The sequence below is a fragment of the Macaca thibetana genome, chromosome 10 (assembly GCF_024542745.1).
Source record: "Macaca thibetana thibetana isolate TM-01 chromosome 10, ASM2454274v1, whole genome shotgun sequence".
NCBI classification, from domain to species: domain Eukaryota; kingdom Metazoa; phylum Chordata; class Mammalia; order Primates; family Cercopithecidae; genus Macaca; species Macaca thibetana.
In genome coordinates, this window is record NC_065587.1 from 73,412,858 (window position 1) to 73,433,114 (window position 20,257).

A 20,257-nucleotide genomic window follows, 5' to 3' on the forward strand; every position below is an offset into this window, starting at 1 on the left:
CCTCCCACCCGGTTCTGTCCTCCCTGCAGCCCCTGAGCCTCTAGGCGACTCAAAGAGATGCTGTGCTGCCTGCCAAGTTCATCTCCCAGTGAGCCATCTCTGAGGAAAGGAGGTAAGGCTCTGAATGCGATGTCAACCTAAGTATTACATAAGACTGATAGGTTGTAAAATGGCCTCGCTGCCTAGTGCTCATTCTAACTGGCCACAATCCAGTCCTCCCTGTTGCACTGAGTCAGCTCCCTCCAAAGGCAGCACTTTCCAGGCCTCCCGTTGCCCTTTCCCAGCAGACCTTTCAAGTGCTCACCCACACTCACATAAACATGGCCCAGGCACTGTTTACAGCAGCTCTCCTCTGTGCATTCTCCTGGCTTCTCCTGTCTCTCGCCATTTGTCCCTCCTCCCCTGCAACTTGAGTGACAGTGATTGGTCCTGAGATGCAAATACTTAATGCAAATATGTTTACAATGGAGCAATGGAGCCTCAGCTTTTTTTTTTTTTTTTCTTTTTAAGAGAGAGAGAGTGAGACAGGGTCTTGGTCTGCAGCCCTGTGGCCCAGGCTGGAGTGCAGTGGCACGATTACAGCTCACTGCAGCCTCTACCTCCTGGGCTCAAGCAACCCTCCCACCTCAGCCTCCCCAGTAGCTGAGACTACAGGCCTGTGTCACTGTTCAGAGCTAATTTTTTAAATTTTTTTTTGTAGAAATGGCGTCTCACTATGTTGCCCACTTTGGTCTCAAACTCCTGAGCTCAAGCGATCTTCCTGCCTTGGCCTCTCAAAGTGCTGGGATTACAGGCCTGAGCCACTGCACCTGGCTGTCAACATTCTTAAATCTCTTTCCTTACATGCTTCCTAAACCTCTCACCCAAAACGAGGAGATTAGATGTCCTATTTTCCCCAGGGCAGGCCTGGTTTATGCCCATTCCACTCTTAAAAGTGTCCAATTTGGGTTATAATTTATAAAATCCCCCTCCCTCTAACTCCTGCCCTTCTATCACTTCATCCCTCGCCGGCCTTTAAAATGAGACAAACCTTTCTCTAAGTTGTCAGCAGGGATCCTGGGCAAGAACACACCACCCTGTTTCATAGAAGATATCTCAGGTAATGTGCAAAGAGGGGTTTTTAAACGGAGTGCATTCTTCTCATTTGTTAATATCACCACCTAAATAACCTCTTGCCTAGAATAAGGAGTAGAAAGTGAATGAACGAAGGAACAGGTGATGGTCAGTATCCTTTCTACGCCTCAAAAATTAAAGAGTTTATGTGAAAATTCATAAATATTAATCTCAATCCAGAATAAGCAAAATTTTTGTTTTCCTCTTTAGAAATTTCTGGTTGCAAAAGTTCCAGAAATTTCTTCCTCATTCCCGAGACTTTCATTTTCTCGAGTTCTCTATTATGTAACGGGGAGCTGAAGCTTTGGGCCGAATTTCCAATTAAAGATGATTTTTACAGTCAATGAGCCACGTCAGGGAGCAATGGCACCCGCAGGCGGTATCAACTGATGCAAGTGTTCAAGCGAATCTCAACTCGTTTTTTCTGGTGACTCATTCCCGGCCCTGCTTGGCAGCGCTGCACCCTTTAACTTAAACCTCGGCCGGCCGCCCGCCGTGGGCACCGAGTGTGCGCCGGGCCGCGCTACAATTGGTCCCCGCGCCGACCTCCGCCCGCGAGCGCCGCCGCCTCCCTTCCCCGCCCTGCGTCCCTCCCCCTCGGCTCCGCGCGTCGCCTGCCCTCCGCGCCAGTCGCTGACAGCCGCGGCGCCGCGAGCTTCTCCTCTCCTCACGACCGAGGCAGGTAAACACCCGGGGTGGCGGAAACTCGGGCGGGGACAGGGGAGCTGCGGGGGCCGAGTGAGGACCCCGGGCCTCGGGTCCCAGGCACAAGGATGACCGGCCGGGCAGGGTCCGAACCCCAGTGAGGAGGGGCCGGGGGCTGCCCCGCGGGCGCGTGACGCGTCTCGGGCCTGCCCGGGTGCGCTGGTCTCGGCTCGGGTGAGGCGGCTCGGCTTCACTTTTCAGGTAGGAAAGCTCCCTTTACTCCGCGTGGGTGCTGGGGGAGCTGGCGGAGCCCCAGTAGGGAAGTCGGTGGCGCCGGGGTGTCCCAGCCCCCTTGTACCCCGCGTGGGTCCGGCCCAGCGGGCGATCGCCGGCGGCCAGGGAACGCCGGAAGGGCCGCCAGCGGGCTCCGCAGGGCGCGGGGCGAGGAGGGGCGCCTGGGGGCCGCGGGGCTCGCGCTCTCCGCCCGTTGGCCGCCCCTCGGAGGCCGGGATCGGGGCCCGGGACGCCCCTCGGCAAGGCCTGGCGCTTCCGCGATGCCCAGAGGGTGCTTGGGGGGATGGAAAGAGGGACGCCCGCCGGGGGAGTTCCGGGGCGCCTCGGTCCCTCCCGCCGCAGCCGCAGCGCTCCTCCCGGGAGGCAGCCCCGCCCTTCATCCTCGCGACCGGAGCTTCTCCCAGGGAGGCCGCAGCCGTGCAGCCGTCGCCACCGCCGCCACCGCCTGAGGAAGGAGCCCACGCGGGCGGGCGGGGGCGGGGCCTCAGGCCTCGGCGGGGGCGGGGTCCAGGGAGGCTCCACCCTCTGTTCGCCAGTGGCGGGGAGAGAGTAGCTGCAGGTCTGCGGCCTGGCCCCAGGTGCGACGGCGGACCTCAGCTTGACTAGTAGTATTCCTCCCAGACCCCTGGAGGGAGAACACTGGCCATGGGGGGCTCCAAGGAACAACCAGCCTCGAATGACTACCCTTGGGTCACTGGCCTCCCCACCTGTGCAGCAGGCGCCTTCGCGTTTCGTTATTAAACAATGGGGAGAAATCCATGTTTACTGTACTTTTTAAGGAATTTTTTGCTCTTCTCTTTGTAGTGGCTGTAGGAAATAGATTTTTTTTTAACCTCGTAATTCCACCACCGTCACATCCATCTTCGCCATCACAAAGCCACAGCTCCCTGTTTTTGTTTCCTAGCCTCCAGATTCTCACACAACACAGTGCAGTTTCACTGCCATAATGCTGAGAATCTTCATGGCTGCGTTATTTTCTTGTTCTTAGATCATCACGGTTTAATTAGTAGTTCCCCAAAAGGCAGAACATTTGAGATGTTTCCCGTTTCCTTAGGAAAAACTCCTGGTAGAAAAGGATTAAGGATTTTTACAAATATAATTGTCAAAAACATAGGAACAGGAAATTGGGTGAATATGTTAAACCTCTGAAAAAATCAACAACGCTCTTAGATCTGTAGAAGAGAGGAAAAAATCACCAGTGGGAAGAAGCAATTTTACTTACACAAGCACTGAGAAGGTCTTACAGTGAAAAAAAGCTAACCAGTAAGGGGAAAAGCAGGCAGAGAGGTAGGATGTGATTTGTATGTTATTTGTATCTAACACAAATCTTCCACACTGAAAGGAAAATATTAAGATTATAATAGATAAATGACAAAATGATGAATAATTTACACAATAAAATGCAAATTAAGCATGTTTGGGTTATCATTTTACATTTATTAAAATAACAAAAATAATTAATAGTAACAGCAACCCTTGCTGGAAGGTTGCCCAAAACTTGACATTTTCAAGTATCCGGGGAGGTGGCAGGGCTTTGAGATCACAAAGATGGTTCTACAGTCAATTTTGTGACTTTGGACAGGCTACCTAATTTCCTGATCCTCCTTTTGTCCATTCATAGAATGGAGGAAATGATAGCTACTTTCTGCATCTGTATGTATGTGTTATTTGGGGCATTTTGAACCAGTACAAACCTTTTGTAAAGCAATCTGGTGATGCATTAAGAAGTTGGAAGCTGTGACCTAGAAACCCCACTCCTGAGAATTTACCTGCAATGGAAGAAACAAACAAAAAAAAAAACAGGCACATATTCCCAGCAGAATGATCTAAAATTAGAACAGCTGGAAAACAGTCTAAATGTATAACACCAGGGCAGTAGCTAAGAAAATTATGACAGATAAACTGAAATAAACATTACGTAACCATAAAAAAATCATGATTTTGGAGCCTGTGATATGTGGGGAAAAACTGGTAAGTAAAAAAGTGGGTTACTAAACTGTACCTGCTTGCTCTAACATGAACGCATATGTGAAAAATCTGAAAGAAAAAAGCACAGAAAATGGACGTTTTCATTGAAATTATAGGTGATCTTAATTTTCTTTTGGTGAATATATTGCTGTCACTAAATAAGGACATTTAAAAAATAGTTCAACAGGTTTTAATTTTTTAAATGAAATGGACCCACAGTTTTCTGTGTGTAAGAGAAAGGAGAGATTGTTATATTTGCTACTTAGAATAAAAGATTTTTAGCCAACCTTGTTTCTTTTTTCAAATATTGTTCCATTTTTTTTTTGTTGATTAATGATTTAGTAATTTGTATATTGGGTTTTTTTTAAGAATCAGTTCTTCGATTCATTTATCAATTCTAGTTTTTTGCTGTCGTTGTTTTTAAGGACTCCTGAATATTTTTCAAAACTGAACAATTTCAGCCATGTCTAAGCTTTCTGTCTTCCTGGAGGCACAAATCTAGTTTAGCTGAGCCACAACAGATTGTACATATCCTGCAGAACCTCTGTGGTCTTAGGAAGGTTGAAAGTCACCAACTGTCACAGAAAATGAGGGTCAGGAAAGGCTGTGATCACAAGCTCTTGATCCAGAGGCCACTTGGGTCCATCTGTGTAACTCACACCTCACTGCATCATCATTTCTTGTAAAATCAGTTTAATTTTGCAGAGAAATGGCCACAGATTTTTAGAATTATTCTGAATTATGTAAGGGAGCAGCCATTTTAAAAATAATGTAATGAAATAACAATAATAACAGAAGTTTCTGCACCACATTGACCCTGAACATGGCTCTCAACCAACTGGCCAAACCAAGGTAAAAGATTATCTAAACTTCAGTTTTAACTTACTTTGTCCATTCTCCCTTTTCAGATCTTATTTCTTCTTCCAAGGCAACTATATCCGCTGTGAACTGCTGCATATTAAACATTCAAAACATGTCTGTGTCTAACCCAGTGATGGCTACAGCATTATAAAATAACTCCTAAGTGAATTGTGTGTGCAGCAATTCTCACGGCTGGGAGAATTTTTTTTCTCAATGTGTTAACTAGTCCTTTTTCTCCAACTGCATTCTACTTAAACTGTTACAGTATTGTGTGATCACTTTAAAGGAAGTAACCCTTCAATGAAAAGCATTATAAATGTTGAAGATTAGACCCCTGAGACCTAGCACTGAAGCCTGATCGCGGGTGCCAATTCCCTGAGAAGCTTTTCTAGATTCCCAAAGCCTGTCTCCCATCGCTAGGCACTCTCTGACTGGCTTGGGATGGGTTCCAGCAATGTTGTTTTTTAAAAGCTCCTCAGGTAATTTTGATGATGGACCAGGTTGGGAACCCCTTGCTCTATTCAGTTTGTGGCTTCTGGGTGCCAGTGAGAAACCGCTACCCCCAATTTTTGTGCAAAATTTTTTTTCAGCTTACATCAAGTTCTTTATGGACCTCAAAAAAATTAAAATATAACAAGGGAATTTACTTAGCTCAGAAAAGACAAGGGACACTATGGGTTGAAGGTGGGGGACTGTTTGACATTTGCCCCTTCCCAATGTAACTAATTAAGCTTCAAGTTGTAATGTGTTATATGGGCTGGAAGGCTTTGGTGGCTATATTTGGATCTCAGCTCCAACACCTTGGGCTGTTACAACCTTGGGATAAGTTCGTACCAGCTCTGACTCTCACTCCCCATCTATAAATGGGAATAAGATGAATGGGGTAATTTATGGATTTTTTTGTACCCTCTCTCTAGTTCCATTGTTTTGCCATTCTGCTCATGCACCAATGCCATGTGATCTTATTGTAGCTTTGCACTCTGACACCTGGCAGGTCAAGTGCACCCTGGATTATCTTCTCATTAAAAGTTTTCTTCAGTCTTTTAAGTTTGGAGTATAATTTCATAATGTCTTTTAAAATCCCTTTTGAATTCTTTTTCAAATTTATTTATTTTTTAATTTGACAGATAAGATTATATGTATTGTGTACAAAATTAGAAAGAGAGCTTTTCCTCTAAGATCCGAAACAAGATAAGAATGCTCACACACACCAGTTCTATTCAACATATAGTACTGGAAGTTCTAGCCAGGACGGTTAGACAAGAGAAAGAAATAAAGAACATCCAAATTTGAAAGGAAAAAGTTAAATTGCTCCTATTTGGAGATCACATGATTTTATACTTATAAAACCATAAAGACTCCACCAGAAAACCATTAGAACTAATAAATTTAGTAAAGTTGCAGGATACAAAATTAACATACAAAATTCAGTAGTGTTTCTATATGCCAATAGTGAACTCTCTGGAAAGAAATAAAAATAAAGTTCCATTTACAACAGCTACAAAATAAAATATTTCAGAATAAATTTAGCCAAGAAGGTGAAAGATCTCTACACTGAAAACTATAAAACACCAATGAAAGAAATTGAAGGAGACACAAATAGAAAGATAGAATGTGCTCATGGGGGAATAATTAATATTGTTAAAATGTCCATACTACCCAAAGTGGTCTACAGATTCAATAGAATCCCTATCAGAATACCAATGACATTCTTCACAGAAATAGAAAAAACAATCCTAAAATTCAGTGAAGGTGGCATCCTTGTCTCATTTCAGATCTAAGAGGAAAAGCTCTCAATTTTTCACCATTAAGTATCATGTTAGCTGTGACCTTGTCATATGTGGCCTTTATTGTGTTGAGGTACAATCCTTCTATACCTAATTCATTGAGAGTTTTTATCATGAAAGAATGTTGAATTTTGTCATATGCTTTTTCTGCGTCTATTGAAATGATAGTATGGTTATTGTCTCATTCTGTTACTGTGATGTATCACACTTATTGATTTGTGTATGTTGAGCCATCCTTGCATCCCTGGGATGAGTCCCACTTTATTGTAGTAAATGATCTTTTTAATGAGCTGTTGAATTTACTTTGCTAGAATTTTGTTAAGAATTTTTGCACCTATGTTCATCAGGGATATTGGCTTATACTGCCATTTTCTTGTATATTTTTGTGGGACTTTGACATCAGGATAATGCTGGTTTCTCCTGTTATTAATTTCTAGTTTTATACCATCATGCTTAGAAAAGAAACTTGATATGATTTCAGTCTAATTAAGTTTGTTAAGACTTGTTTTATGACCTAACATATGATCTATCCTGGAGAATGCTCCATGTGCTGTTGAGAAGAATGTGTGTTCTGCAGCTGTTGGATGGAATGTCCTGTATTTGTCTGTTTAGATCCATTTGGTTTAAGTGAAGTGTAAGTCTGATGCTTCGTTATTTATTTTCTTTCTAAATCACGTGTCCAAAAATCTAAGAGATCCAAAGCAAACAAGGGGTTATAAAATTACCTTTGAATGCTGACTGAAATTATGTTTACTTTATGGATTATTTGCTGGTGACTTGGTATCTTTCAATACTGGTTTCCAGAACAAAAAAAGTTGTATGTCTTTCTCTTTTTCCAGTCTTCTTTTATGTCTCAGTAAAATTTTGTAGCTTTCCTACTATTTATTTTCAGGTTAAATCCTAGATATTTTCAATTTTTACTGCCATTGTGGATGAATGTTTTTCCCCATGAAATGTTTAACTACAACTGATTTAGGGACTCACTGAGTTTTGATTTGTTGATTTGAAAAACTACCACCCTGTTAAGCTCACATATTTATTCTAAGACATTTTTTGAGATTTTCCTGAATTTTCCAAGTAAAAAAATTATACCTAGATGAATTTATAGAACAACCTAATAGCATAAAAGCAATAGATTATTGTTCACCACATTAATGGGAATGCCTTTCCTCTTAAAATTACGATATTTTGGGCTTTGTGTTTGTGACAGCATTTCTTTATGATGGAAAGAGACTATCCTTCCAGTTCTATAGAAATGTTTTAAAAATAGCTTAAATTTTCAAAAATTTAGGAATGATACTGATTTTCATTGAAAACTTTTCAACATCTGAAGAAAATCTTTTTTTCTTCCTAACCTATTAATAGAGTTCCTGATTTTCAACCAGTCTTGTATTCCTAAAATAATCCATAGTGGTCATAATGTATTCTTCTTTTACTAAACTGTTAAAATAAGTTGGGTGCTATTTTTTTGGATTTTGGCACCTGTGTGAGAGGAGGGTGCCATAGCAGGGTGGCTAAGTGTGCCCACCTGCATACTAGCATTTGAATCTTGGCCCTTTATCCCATTGGCTCTAAATACTGCATCTCAGGTGAAGATGCCCAAATGTTTATCTCTACTGAGTTACAGATTCTTATAACAATTGCCTGAATTGATACTCCCACTTGGATGTCTCATATATGTGGCAAAGTTTACATGTCCATACTGAAACTCTTGGTTTTCTTTCCCAAGCATGACCCTCCACCAGTTTGTCCTATTTCAGTAGATGGCATCACCGCCATCTCCCTGGTTATGGAAGCCCCAGACCCGGGCAACTCTCACTCCTCCATCCACTCAACCAGAAAGTCTTACTGGCTCTTTCTGTAAAATATGTCTCATTTATTCACAGCCTGCCAGCTGCATGGACTCCATCCCAGGCCACGCCACCATCTTCCTGCAGTAGTTTCTTAACTGGCCTCTCCATTCCCTTTCTTGTCCCACTAAATTTTCTTCTATTTAAGAAAAAATATTTTGTAGACATGGGTTTTCGCCATGTTGCCCAGGCTGGTCTCGAACTCCTGGCTCAAGCAATCCTCCTGTCTGAGCTTCCCAAAGTGCTAGGATTACAGGCTTGAGCTGAGCTTTAAAAAAAACAATTTTATGATGTTACTGTCCTACTAAGACCCTTTAATGGCTCCCCACTGCTTTCAGAAGAAGATAGGTATTTCTCTCTGTGGCCCATGAGGCCCTCATGATCTGACCCTCACCACCTCCCTAGTCTCAGCAGTCCACCTGCCGCTGTCTCAGGGCTCCACAGATTTGATCTCCTTTTTGGTTCTTAAGCCCACCAAGCTAAGTATCTTATTCCAAACTGTGTCCCCTGCCCCTAGCACAATTCTTGACCCTTAGAATTCTGACACTTAAAGTATGTATTAAGCTAATCAATAAATTATTGTGCCAGGCATGGTGGCACAATAATGTGTTGTGGGTCACCTATATATAGCTGTGGCTCACACTTATAATCCCAGCACTTTGGGAGGCTGAGGCATGCAGACTAGTTGAACCCAGGAGTTCGAGACCAGCCTGGGCAACATGGCGAGACCCCATCACTACTAAAAATACAAAATAATAACCGGGCTTAGTGGTACATACCCGTGGTCCCAGCTACTCAGGAGGATCACTTAAGCCCATTGGGTGGAGGTTGCAGAGAGCTGAGATCATGCCACTATACTTTGGCCTGGGTAAGCCCCTGTCTAAAAAAAAAAAAAAAGGTTATGGTACTGTAAGTGTTATATTACAGTGTATAATTTTTGACAGCTTTTTTTCTCCATTTCTTCTATGGTTATTGGTCAGTTTAGTCTTCTTTTTTTTTTTTAAGCTGACACATACTGGTTGGGCATGGTGGCTCACACCTGTAATCTCAGCACTTTGGGAGGCCAAGGCGGGAAGATCTCTTGAGCCCAGAAGTTTGAGACAAGCCTGGGCAACATAGCAAGATCCCATCTCTACCAGAAAAGAAACAACAACAACAAAAAGAAACTGGCACATACTAGTTATTCCATAAATATTTGTTAAATGAATTAATTCTAAAGTTGATTTTTATAATTTATATCTTAACAGAAAGACAATCCATTTCGGAAATATTTTTATTCATTAAGGAAAGTTGTATATAGTAATTGATTATCCTTTTAAAGCATTCTCTAAGGCTATTTCCCCTTATAGAGATGTTTTCTAGTGATGTGTGTGTGTGTGTTGTATTTTCAAATAACTCTTAATTTTATTTAGAAATTCCACATTTTTCTGGGTTTTATTTATTAAATTTGATTTTCATCTCTATTATTAATTTATAACTATGACAGTTTATTTTGAAGTTTTCTGTTTTCTTCTTTTTGAGTTGAATAATCATTTACTTTATTTCACTTCTTGTATTCAGTTGTATTATCCATGTTCCTCTGATAGCCATGTAGGTTCCAAATCCTCACATTTTCAACTTCCTTAAAAAAATTTTTTTTGTGCTATCCTGATAAGCGTGAATGTTATATCATTTTTGTTTCAGTTTTATTATATTCTTAATGATTTTGATTATCTTTTTCTATCCTTTTGGGTTTCTCTCTTAGGTAAATTATCGGTTATATCTTTTGACCATTTTTTCTGTTGGAATTACTGTCTCTTACTGCTCTGTTAGAATTCCTTGCAAGTTCTAGAAATGAATCCTCTGTTGATTTTAAGTCCCTTTTACCATTGTGTATTCTTTCTATTAACTTTGTCCAGAGTCAGCTTTATCGTGTTGAATAAGAATCTTTAAATTTTAATTTTTTTTAATTTTTAAGTTCAAGGGCACAAGTGCAGGTTTGTTACATAGGTAAACTTGTGTCACGGGGGTTTGTCATACAGATAATTTCATCACTCAGGTACTAAGCCTAGAACCCATTAGTTATTTTTCCTGATCCTCTCCGTCCTCCAACCCTCCGATAGGCCTTGGTGTGTGTTGTTCCTCTCCATGTGTCCATGTGTTCTCATCATTTAGCTCCCACTTATAAATGAGAACATGTAGAATTTGGTTTTCTGTTCCTATGTCAGTTTGCTAAGGATAATGGCTTCCAGTTCTATCCACATCCCTGCAAAGAACATGATCTCATTCTTTTCTGGGGCTGCATAGTATTCAATGGCATATATGTACCACATTTTCATTATCCAGTCTATCATTGATGGGCATTTAGGTTGATTCCACGTCTTTGCTACTGTGGATAGTGTTGGCAATGAACATATACGTGTATGTGTCTTTGTAATAGAATGATTTATATTCCTTTGGATATATACCTAGTAATGAGATTGCTGGGTCAAATGGTATTTCCGTCTTTAGGTTTATGAGGATGTAATCAAATTCATCAATTATTAGACTTATGGTTTGTGCTTTTTGTTTTAAAAGTTCTTCCCCCATTCCTCCTTCAGGTCACAAAGATATTTGCCAATATTTTCCTCTTCTAGCGCCATTCTTGTACCTTTCACATGTAAGTCTTGGAGCCATCTAGAGTTCACTTTTGTATGTAGTTAGGGATCTAGTTTTTTTTTTCTTGTTTCCCAGAAGCATGAAACCTTCCTTCTGTATTGATTTGTGGTGCCCACGTCAGCACACATCAAGTCCCTGCTAAAGTGTATCTACGTGGGTTTCTCTCTCAACTTGCTTTTCTGTTTCCTTTGGTCTCTCCATCTATTCCTTAGTTTTACCGTCCAGTCTTCATCACTGTGGTTTTGTAGTGATTTCGTGTCTGCTTTGGCAGATTCCCTCCTCTTTACACTTTTTTTTTTTTAAGTTGACCTTGTTATTCATGGGCATTTTCTTCCCCATATAAGTTTACTGAACTTCTCAAAAAATCCACCTGGAATTTTAACTGGCATTTTATTGAAACTACCAGTACAGGCCGGGCATGGTGGCTCACGCCTGTAATCCCAGCACTTTGGGAGGCCGAGGCGGGCGGATCACCTGAGGTTGGGAGTTCAAGACCAGCCTGACCAACATGGAGAAACCCTGTCTGTACTAAAAATACAAAATGAGCCGGGTGTGGTGGTGCATGCCTGTAATCCCAGCTACTAGGGAGGCTGAGGCAGGAGAATCACTTGAACCCAGGAGGCGGAGGTTGCGGTGAGCCGAGATCGTGCCATTGCACTCCAGCCTGCGCAACAAGAGCAAAACTCCATCTCAAAAAAAAAAAAAACGAAACTACCAGTACATTTGAGGATAATGGACATCTTTATATAATACTGAGTTATTGCAATCAAGACCATGGAATGCCTCTCCATTTTTTCAGATCATCTTCTATGTTCTCTGTATTAGAGTTAAAATTTTCACCCATCGGAAGTCTTTTCTTAGTTAAATCAGTTCCTAGACACTTTACAGTTTGGTTGTTACTTTGAATATCTGTATTTTCTTCTGGTCAGTTATTAATAGTATAGAGGAATGCTGTTGATTTTAGTAGGCTGACCTTCAGTCCCATAACCTTGCACTCTAGCGTTGGTTCTCATGTTACTCCTGTTATTCTGTTGGATTTTCTATGTGCATGATCACACTAATTGCAAATACTGTCAGCCAGAGCACTTTTCTTGCCATTCTTACACCTGTTACTTCTTTGCATATGGCCTTGGACAGCACCTTGAGTCCCATGACAATGGATGTCCCTGTTGTGTTTCTGAGTGTATTCTTAGTGCTCTTCTTAGTAATAAACAGGTATTGACCATTACCATATACTTAATAGGATATCTTGAAATATGCCAGAGGACTAGGCCACTACCTGACTCATGACAGAGAGTATCTTAGATGAATAGGCCTCCAGACATGCCAGTGTCCTTTCTCATCACCCATCTCCACTCCAGAGTTGTCTGGCCCCACCCACCTTCTGTGCCTGGTTCTTCTCCTCTGAGCTTCTCTCACTATGCCATGTCCTCGCCTGTTCAGGTGTATCTAAGAGCTCATAGATCCTTAACTCTTACAGCTTTAAATAAGGCACGTTCAAAGCCCGACTCAGTGTCATTCCCTGCAGTCTCCTCTTCCTCCCATCTTGCCCATTTCAGGCAATATCTCCAGCCAGCCAGAGTCTACTGCAGGAGCTGGCACATAAAATAAATACTTATTTAACTGAATTGAAAATGTTAGCTGGCCATTGTCAAAAATACTATTTTGTACATTTATAAATATGGTTCTCTTTGCGTATCTATTATAAATATTTAATATTTAGTTTGATTATTCCTTATGCTTTATAACATGTGTTTTCCCACTCATTCATTTGTCCAGCATTTATTTTGCAAGTCTATGGGTCAAGCACTGTGTCTAGGAACACTGCTGTGAACAAAACCAAACCCCTGCCCTCAAGGAGCCTGCACTCCCGTGGAGAATATGAACAATAAGCACACAATAAATAACATAATATCTCAAGTAGCTGTAACTGCTCCAGAGAATAATGAAACTGGGAAAGGGGGTGGGCTAGGGGTGCTATTTTAGGTAGAGTGATGGGAAGAGCCCCACTGAGCAAACTTGAGCCACATGAGTAGCTGGAAGAAAAGCCTTCTAGGCCCAGAGAACAACAAGGGCAACAGCCCTGAGACAGGACGTGCTTGTCAGGTTTGAGGGGCAGTGGGAGGCCTGAACCAGGTCACATGGGGCCCAGCCAGCATGGCCACGACCTTGTGTTTTATCCAGAGTACAAAGGAGCCTCACTGAGGGACAAGGGAAGTGGCACGATGTGACCCGCATATTAAGAGGAGAGCACTCAAAGGCAGCCAGGGGAGGAGCAGGTAGGCTGGTTGGGAGGCTGTTGAAGGAATCAGATGAGAAGTGATGGAGGCACCGAATAAGATGGTCATGTTGGAAAATGTGAGAAGCTGAGGTGCTTAGGATTGATTTTCAAGGTAGAGCTGCTGAGATTTGCTGATAGATCCAGTGTATGCTGTGAGAGAGAAAATTCAGTCACTCTAGAGCTTTGGCTGGATTTGTCACCCATTGGAGTGAATGGAGAAGGTGCTGACATAAAAGCCCCTTAGATTGAACGTTACTGACTGAGGGGATGGTGCCCTAGTTTGATTTCCTGGGGTGTGTGAGTAGCAGGGAGGCCAAGAGCTGGGCCTCATGAGATCATGGGACCTACATCAAGGAAGCAGGCCTGCAAAGAACCTGCCCCACAGACCCCCACCTAAAAGAGCCTCCAAAAACCCTAACTGGCATGACCAACTCTGCTTGTAACTTTCAAATATATTTTGATTTGCTTATGACCACCAAGGCAAAACTTCCCATTTCAATAATGTTAGTAGAAACATAAACAGAATGTTAATTTATTTATTTGATAATTCTTTTTGTGAATATTATCCAATTCAGTCATTAGCTCTGAAGGAGATGAAAAATAATTTTCTAATTTTTAAAAGAATTTGCAGCTAATTGGGTGATAGTTAAAGGTAAGGGGTTTCTGAGTTCACAAAAATGTTCTAAAATTGACAACAGTTATGGTTGCACATTTCATTAAATGTTCTAAAAACCATTGAACTGTACATGGTACATGGTGGATTATATGGTATGTGAATTATATCTGAACAAGCTAGGTATTGTTTTTTAAAAAAATAAAAATAAAAAAGGAGAAAGAGGGAAAAATATTGCAGATCATTCCAGCACTGAGGACAAGACTAACTTCAGTGTTACAGTATATGCCATTTACAGTATATGCCATTTTAGGTTTTATGGCACACAGTGATGATTTGGAGCCTATGATTTGACCTAGGGTACAGCAGGTACTATTTAGCAATCATTTTACTATTGTCATAGGTCTCTGCTCTGGGAGCTAAGTATCCAGGGTAAATGAGATCTTTAATTTGAAAAGAGATTTTTAATTTGATGAATATACATTCTCCAAAGGGTCATAAACTGTCATTCTGGATGTTTGATTTGTTTGTTGTTTTAGTACAAAAATTAGAAGAAAATAAATCACTCATAAAATATTAAATAATGAACTAAAACTCATTCATCAAGTCCATAACTTAGGGTCAGATTTGTCCTTGGAGCAGGAGAAAGAGTTGTGTTCACGCTTTTCTTACCTTTGCTTTTGTCCTAAGTGCTTCAGAGAAGTACAGGGCGGGAACAGCGTTTCACTTGAGCAGCTGATGCCATTGCTATGCACTCATTCATTATGCACCAAACATTTAGTAGTTTCAACATAAATATGGGACTCTGATATTCTCCTCTTCATTTTACAGAACAGTCATCATGGCGAACCTTGGCTGCTGGATGCTGGTTCTCTTTGTGGCCACATGGAGTGACCTGGGCCTCTGCAAGAAGCGCCCAAAGCCTGGAGGATGGAACACTGGAGGCAGCCGATACCCGGGGCAGGGCAGCCCTGGAGGCAACCGCTACCCACCCCAGGGTGGTGGTGGCTGGGGGCAGCCTCATGGTGGTGGCTGGGGGCAACCCCATGGTGGCGGCTGGGGACAGCCTCATGGTGGCGGCTGGGGACAGCCTCATGGTGGTGGCTGGGGTCAAGGAGGTGGCACCCACAATCAGTGGCACAAGCCCAGTAAGCCAAAAACCAGCATGAAGCACATGGCTGGTGCTGCAGCAGCTGGGGCAGTGGTGGGGGGCCTTGGCGGCTACATGCTGGGAAGTGCCATGAGCAGGCCCCTCATACATTTTGGCAATGACTATGAGGACCGTTACTATCGTGAAAACATGTACCGTTACCCCAACCAAGTGTACTACAGGCCTGTGGATCAGTACAGCAACCAGAACAACTTTGTGCACGACTGCGTCAATATCACAATTAAGCAGCACACAGTCACCACCACCACCAAAGGGGAGAACTTCACCGAGACCGACGTTAAGATGATGGAGCGCGTGGTTGAGCAGATGTGTATCACCCAGTACGAGAAGGAATCACAGGCCTATTATCAGAGAGGATCGAGCATGGTCCTGTTCTCCTCCCCGCCTGTGATCCTCCTGATTTCTTTCCTCATCTTCCTGATAGTGGGATGAGGAAGGTCTTCCTGTTTTCACCATCTTTCTAATCTTTTTCCAGGTTGAGGGAGGGAGTATCCATCTGCAGCCCTTTTAGTGGTGGTGTCTCATTCTTGCTTCTCTCTTTGTCCCTGATAGGCTAATCAATACCCTTGGCACTGATGGGCACTGGAAAATATAGAGTAGACCTGAGATGCTAGTCAAGCCCCCTTTGATTGAGTTCATCATGGGCCGTTGCTAATGCCGGGCCAGTAAAAGTATAACAGCAAATAACCATTGGTTAATCTGGACTTATTTTTGGACTTAGTGCAGCAGGTTGAGGCTAAAACAAATCTCAGAACAGTCTCAAATACCTTTGCCTGGATACCTCTGGCTCCTTCAGCGGCTAGAGCTCAGTATACTAATGCCCTGTCTTAGCAGAGATTTCATAGCTATTTAGAGATATTTTCCATTTTAAGAAAACCCAGCAACATTTCTGCCAAGTTTGTTAGGAGGCCGCATGATACTCATTCAAAAAAAAATCCTAGAAATTGTTAGCTCTCGGGACACTGGCTTGGCCCACTGGAGCATGAGCTCTGTATCTACGGAGAACTGGGGCAATGTTTTACTTTTCACAGTAAGGGCTACACAGCAGCTGTTCATCAAGAGTAAATATCGGTACAACACTAAACCTCTGGCTAGAGGACATATTCACAGTGAACATAACTGTAACATATTTGAAAGGCTTCTGGGACTTAAAATCTAATGTTTGGGAATGGTGCCGTTGGAGGCAACCTCCCGTTTTTGTTTAAAGGACCTATGCGTGGCATTCCTTTCTTTAAACTATAGGTAATTAAGGCAGCAGAAAAGTAAATTGCCTTCTAGACACTGAAGGCAAATCTCCTTTGTCCATTTACCTAGAAACCAGAATGATTTTGACATACCGGAGAGCTGCAGTTGTGAAAGCACCATCATCATAGAGGATGATGTAATTAAGAAAATGGTCAGTGTGCAAAGAAAAGAACTGCTTGCATTTCTTTATTTCTGTCTCATAATTGTCAAAAACCAGAATTAGGTCAAGTTCATAGCTTCTGTAATTGGCTTTTGAATCAAAGAATAGGGAGACAATCTAAAAAATATCTTACGTTGGAGATGACAGAAATATGATTGATTTGAAGTGGAAAAAGAAATTCTGTTGACATTAATTAAAGTAAAATTATTCCCTGAATTGTTTGATATTGTCACCTAGCAGATATGTATTACTTTTCTGCAATGTTATTATTGGCTTGCACTTTGTGAGTATTCTATGTAAAAATATATATGTATATAAAATATATATTGCATAGGACAGATTTAGGAGTTTTGTTTAGAGCAGTTAACATCTGAACATCTGAAGTGTCTAATGCATTAACTTTTGTAAGGTACTGAATACTTAATATGTGGGAAACCCTTTTGCGTGGTCCTTAGGCTTACAATGTGCACTGAATCGTTTTGTATAAGAATCCAAAGTGGACACCATTAACAGGTCTTTGAAATATGCATGTAATTTATATTTTCTATATTTGTAACTTTGCATGTTCTTGTTTTGTTGTATAAAAAATTTATAAATGTTTAATATCTGACTGAAATTAAACAGGAGCGAAGATGAGCACCACCTCCCATGTCTGCAGTTGTATTTCCTGGTGCTTACCCTGTGCTGGGAACCATTTTGGGGTTAATCTGAGCCAAGTGGCACTTTCAGTTCTCCCTTCTCAAATGATGGCTGATGGTTCATGCACCTCCCCCTGCTCCTGCCCTTGTCCTCACTTCCCTGTCACCTACTAGTTCATCCCTGCTGCTTTTGCATTTTCTCCACAAGTATCTATGTGGGCTTAGCCCTGGTAAACAGCAAAGGCGCTATTGCAGCAGGAGGAACAGTCTAGGAGCTTTTATCAGTCCTGGATTTAGAAATAGATTTTCTTGATTAAAATGAAAATTAATAAGCTCTAAAGAACTGTTGACCCTTGAACAACACAGGGATTAGAGTCACTGACCTGCTGCACAATCAAAAATCTGCATAGAAGTTTTTTTGGTTTTTTTTTGGTTTTTTTTGTTTTTGTTTTTGTTTTTTTTGAGAGGAGTCTTGCTCTGTCGCCCAGGCTGGAGTACAGTGGCGCAATCTTGGCTCACCGCAACCTCCGCCTCCCAGGTTCAGGCGATTCTCCTGCCTCAGCCTCCTGAGTAGCTGGGACTACAGGCACCTGCCACCATGCCTGGCTAATTTTTGTGTTTTTAGTAGAGACGGGGTTTCACCATGTTGGCCAGGCTGGTATCAAACTAGGCCTCAAGTGATCCGCTCACCTCAGCCACCCAAAGTGCTAGGATTACCAGCATGAGCCACCGCACCCGGCCTGCATAGAACGTTTAACTCCCCTAAAACTTAATTGCTAATAGACTAATTGCCTGCTGTTGGCCGGAAGCCTTACCAATAACGTAAAGAGTTGGTTAACACATATTTTATATGTCACATATACTGTATTCTCACAATAGAGTAAGTCAGAGAAAATGTTATTGAAACAATGAGGAAGGAAAAATATTTTTACTATTCACTGACTGGAGGTGGTTCATCATAAAGGTCTTCATCCTTATCATCCTCACATTGAGGAAGGCTGAGGAGGAAGGGGAGGGGTTGGTCTTGCTGTCTCATGGGTGGCAGAGGCAGAAGAAAATCTGTGTCTCGTGGACTCAGTTCCAACCCATGGTGTTCAAGGGTCACCTGAACCTGCTTTATACACCCCAAATCAGGCCCTAAAATAGTCTCAGGTCCTGTGAGCCCTAGTGACACAGTCTCTTCAGATTCAACACCTTTGATCTGACAGGTGACTTTGATTGGTCATAATCTTCCAACTCATTTTCTACACGTTTTGACGCACTAGCGCTGTGGTGCTCTTGGTTATCCTTGGCTGAAGTTTTCTTCTGCAACTAATTTGCTAAAAGCAGGGGGTAATCAGAAGTGACAGTGGTTGAAATCACAGGCCAATATCTTAGCAAATGTTTGTGTTGTAAATGGGGGAGTGCCTCTGGTGGGGTCTTCAAGGATCACTCCAGCCTGGCTAGGGAAACTCTAGGGGAAGGGCACTTGAAATTATTGTACTCACAGGTCCTAGAGAGGGAGGCATGCCATGCCAAGCAGGGGGCCGGATTGGAGGAGTGCCCAGGGATTGGGAGCAACTCAGCATGTATGAGAAAGAAAGAGAGACAACCGCTGGGTAAGTGCCTTTACTGGAAGCCAGTGTGGAGGACACAAGCACAAGGTGGAGGGGGATCTCACTGGTGTGCTTGAATGTCACTAAGTCACAGTCAGGAGAAGACAAGAAGTGGAACTTGTGGCAGGGACCAGCCTTATTACACTGGCACTTGGTTACCTGGACAGGGTGCCCACTGCTTGTTTGTAGGATGTCAAGGCATCAGGAAAATATGAAGTTTTTAAAAATTTACAATGCAATGTTAACCTCCTGCAGTGATCAGAGGATCAGCTTTGTATTAAAGATGAAAAGATACCAATCAACTCCTTGAAACCTCATCACCCACAAAACTACTAAAACAGAATGACAAATACAATTCTTGGCCAGGCACAGTTGCTCACACCTGTAATCCCTGCACTTTGGGAGGCCGAGGCAGGCAGATCACTTGAGGTCAGGAGTTCAAGACCAGCCCGGCCAACATAGTAAAACTCCCGTCCCTGCTAAAGATACAAAAAATTAGCTGGGAGTGGTGGCACACACCTGTAATCCCAGCTATTCAGGAGGCTGAGGCAGGAGAATCGCTTGAAACCGGGAGACAGAAGCTGCAGTGAGCCGAGATCACGCTACTGCACTCCAGCCTGGCAATAAGAGCGAAACTCTGTCTAAAAAAAATAAAATAAACTTTTCTTTACCCCTGTCTATAATAATTTCTCAAAAAGAGTCAACTGAGGAGACTTAAAATGTTCAAAGCATAGCTATTTGTAGGACCAAAGGGAATAATATCCACCTGTATCTTTCCCAGGCCTCATGTTTTCTTTCCGTTATTTCAAACTTGTGTGAGTTATGCAAAAGGAATTTTTACTAAAAGAGAAGAGAAAAAAATTTTAAAATGACCACATAAGCATAATTGAGTTCAATCCCCCAGAAAGCGTTCTTCGGAGAACAGCCAGGCACCGCCTTTGTTTTTCCCCCTCCCCATCTGGGGTTAAGACCAAAAGCCGTCTGTCTTTGGAGGGAAATCTGGGGCTGTACAGCTTCTCACTCTAAGGGGAGCTTTAATCCCGGCCAGAACCTGAGCTTCCCCAGGCAAAGCCTGACCTTGCTTACTGATCTAAGCATTCTGTGCTTCATTTTCACCCAAGAAAGGTGACTTCCTCCCAGCCAGGGAACTCCTCCCCTAGGACTCAGCTCATCCTGAGCTAATAACCACGTATGTCCATAATTTGTTCCATCCTTTGAGTCCCATCCATGTTCTTCAGGAAAGCTGCAGCTGGTCCACGTGCCTTGCCTGTGCTTCTGTAGAACTGCCCCTCCCTTCTCTGCCTGCAGCAGGGCTCCTGGAACTTGAATGTGCACTTGAATCTGCAGGTCGTGACTGGAGGTCTGTGTTTGTAACATGCTGCTGGGTGACGCTGTGCCG

General features: G+C 42.6%; 1 protein-coding gene across 2 annotated transcripts; it reads left to right on the forward strand.

The window, feature by feature from the left end:
• The first annotated feature begins 1,441 nt into the window (after window positions 1-1,441).
• On the forward strand, window positions 1,442-17,267 carry PRNP (prion protein). 2 transcript variants are annotated; one of them, XM_050745248.1, is made up of 2 exons: window positions 1,442-1,795; window positions 14,881-17,267. In XM_050745248.1, the coding sequence occupies exon 2, from the start codon at window positions 14,891-14,893 to the stop codon at window positions 15,650-15,652; it is 762 nt and encodes a 253-aa protein (XP_050601205.1). In that variant the 5' UTR covers window positions 1,442-1,795; window positions 14,881-14,890; the 3' UTR covers window positions 15,653-17,267. The 2 variants fall into 2 exon arrangements, with proteins under 2 accessions (XP_050601205.1, XP_050601206.1); XM_050745249.1 differs by having other exon boundaries at window positions 1,442-1,791.
• The last annotated feature ends 2,990 nt before the right edge of the window (window positions 17,268-20,257 follow it).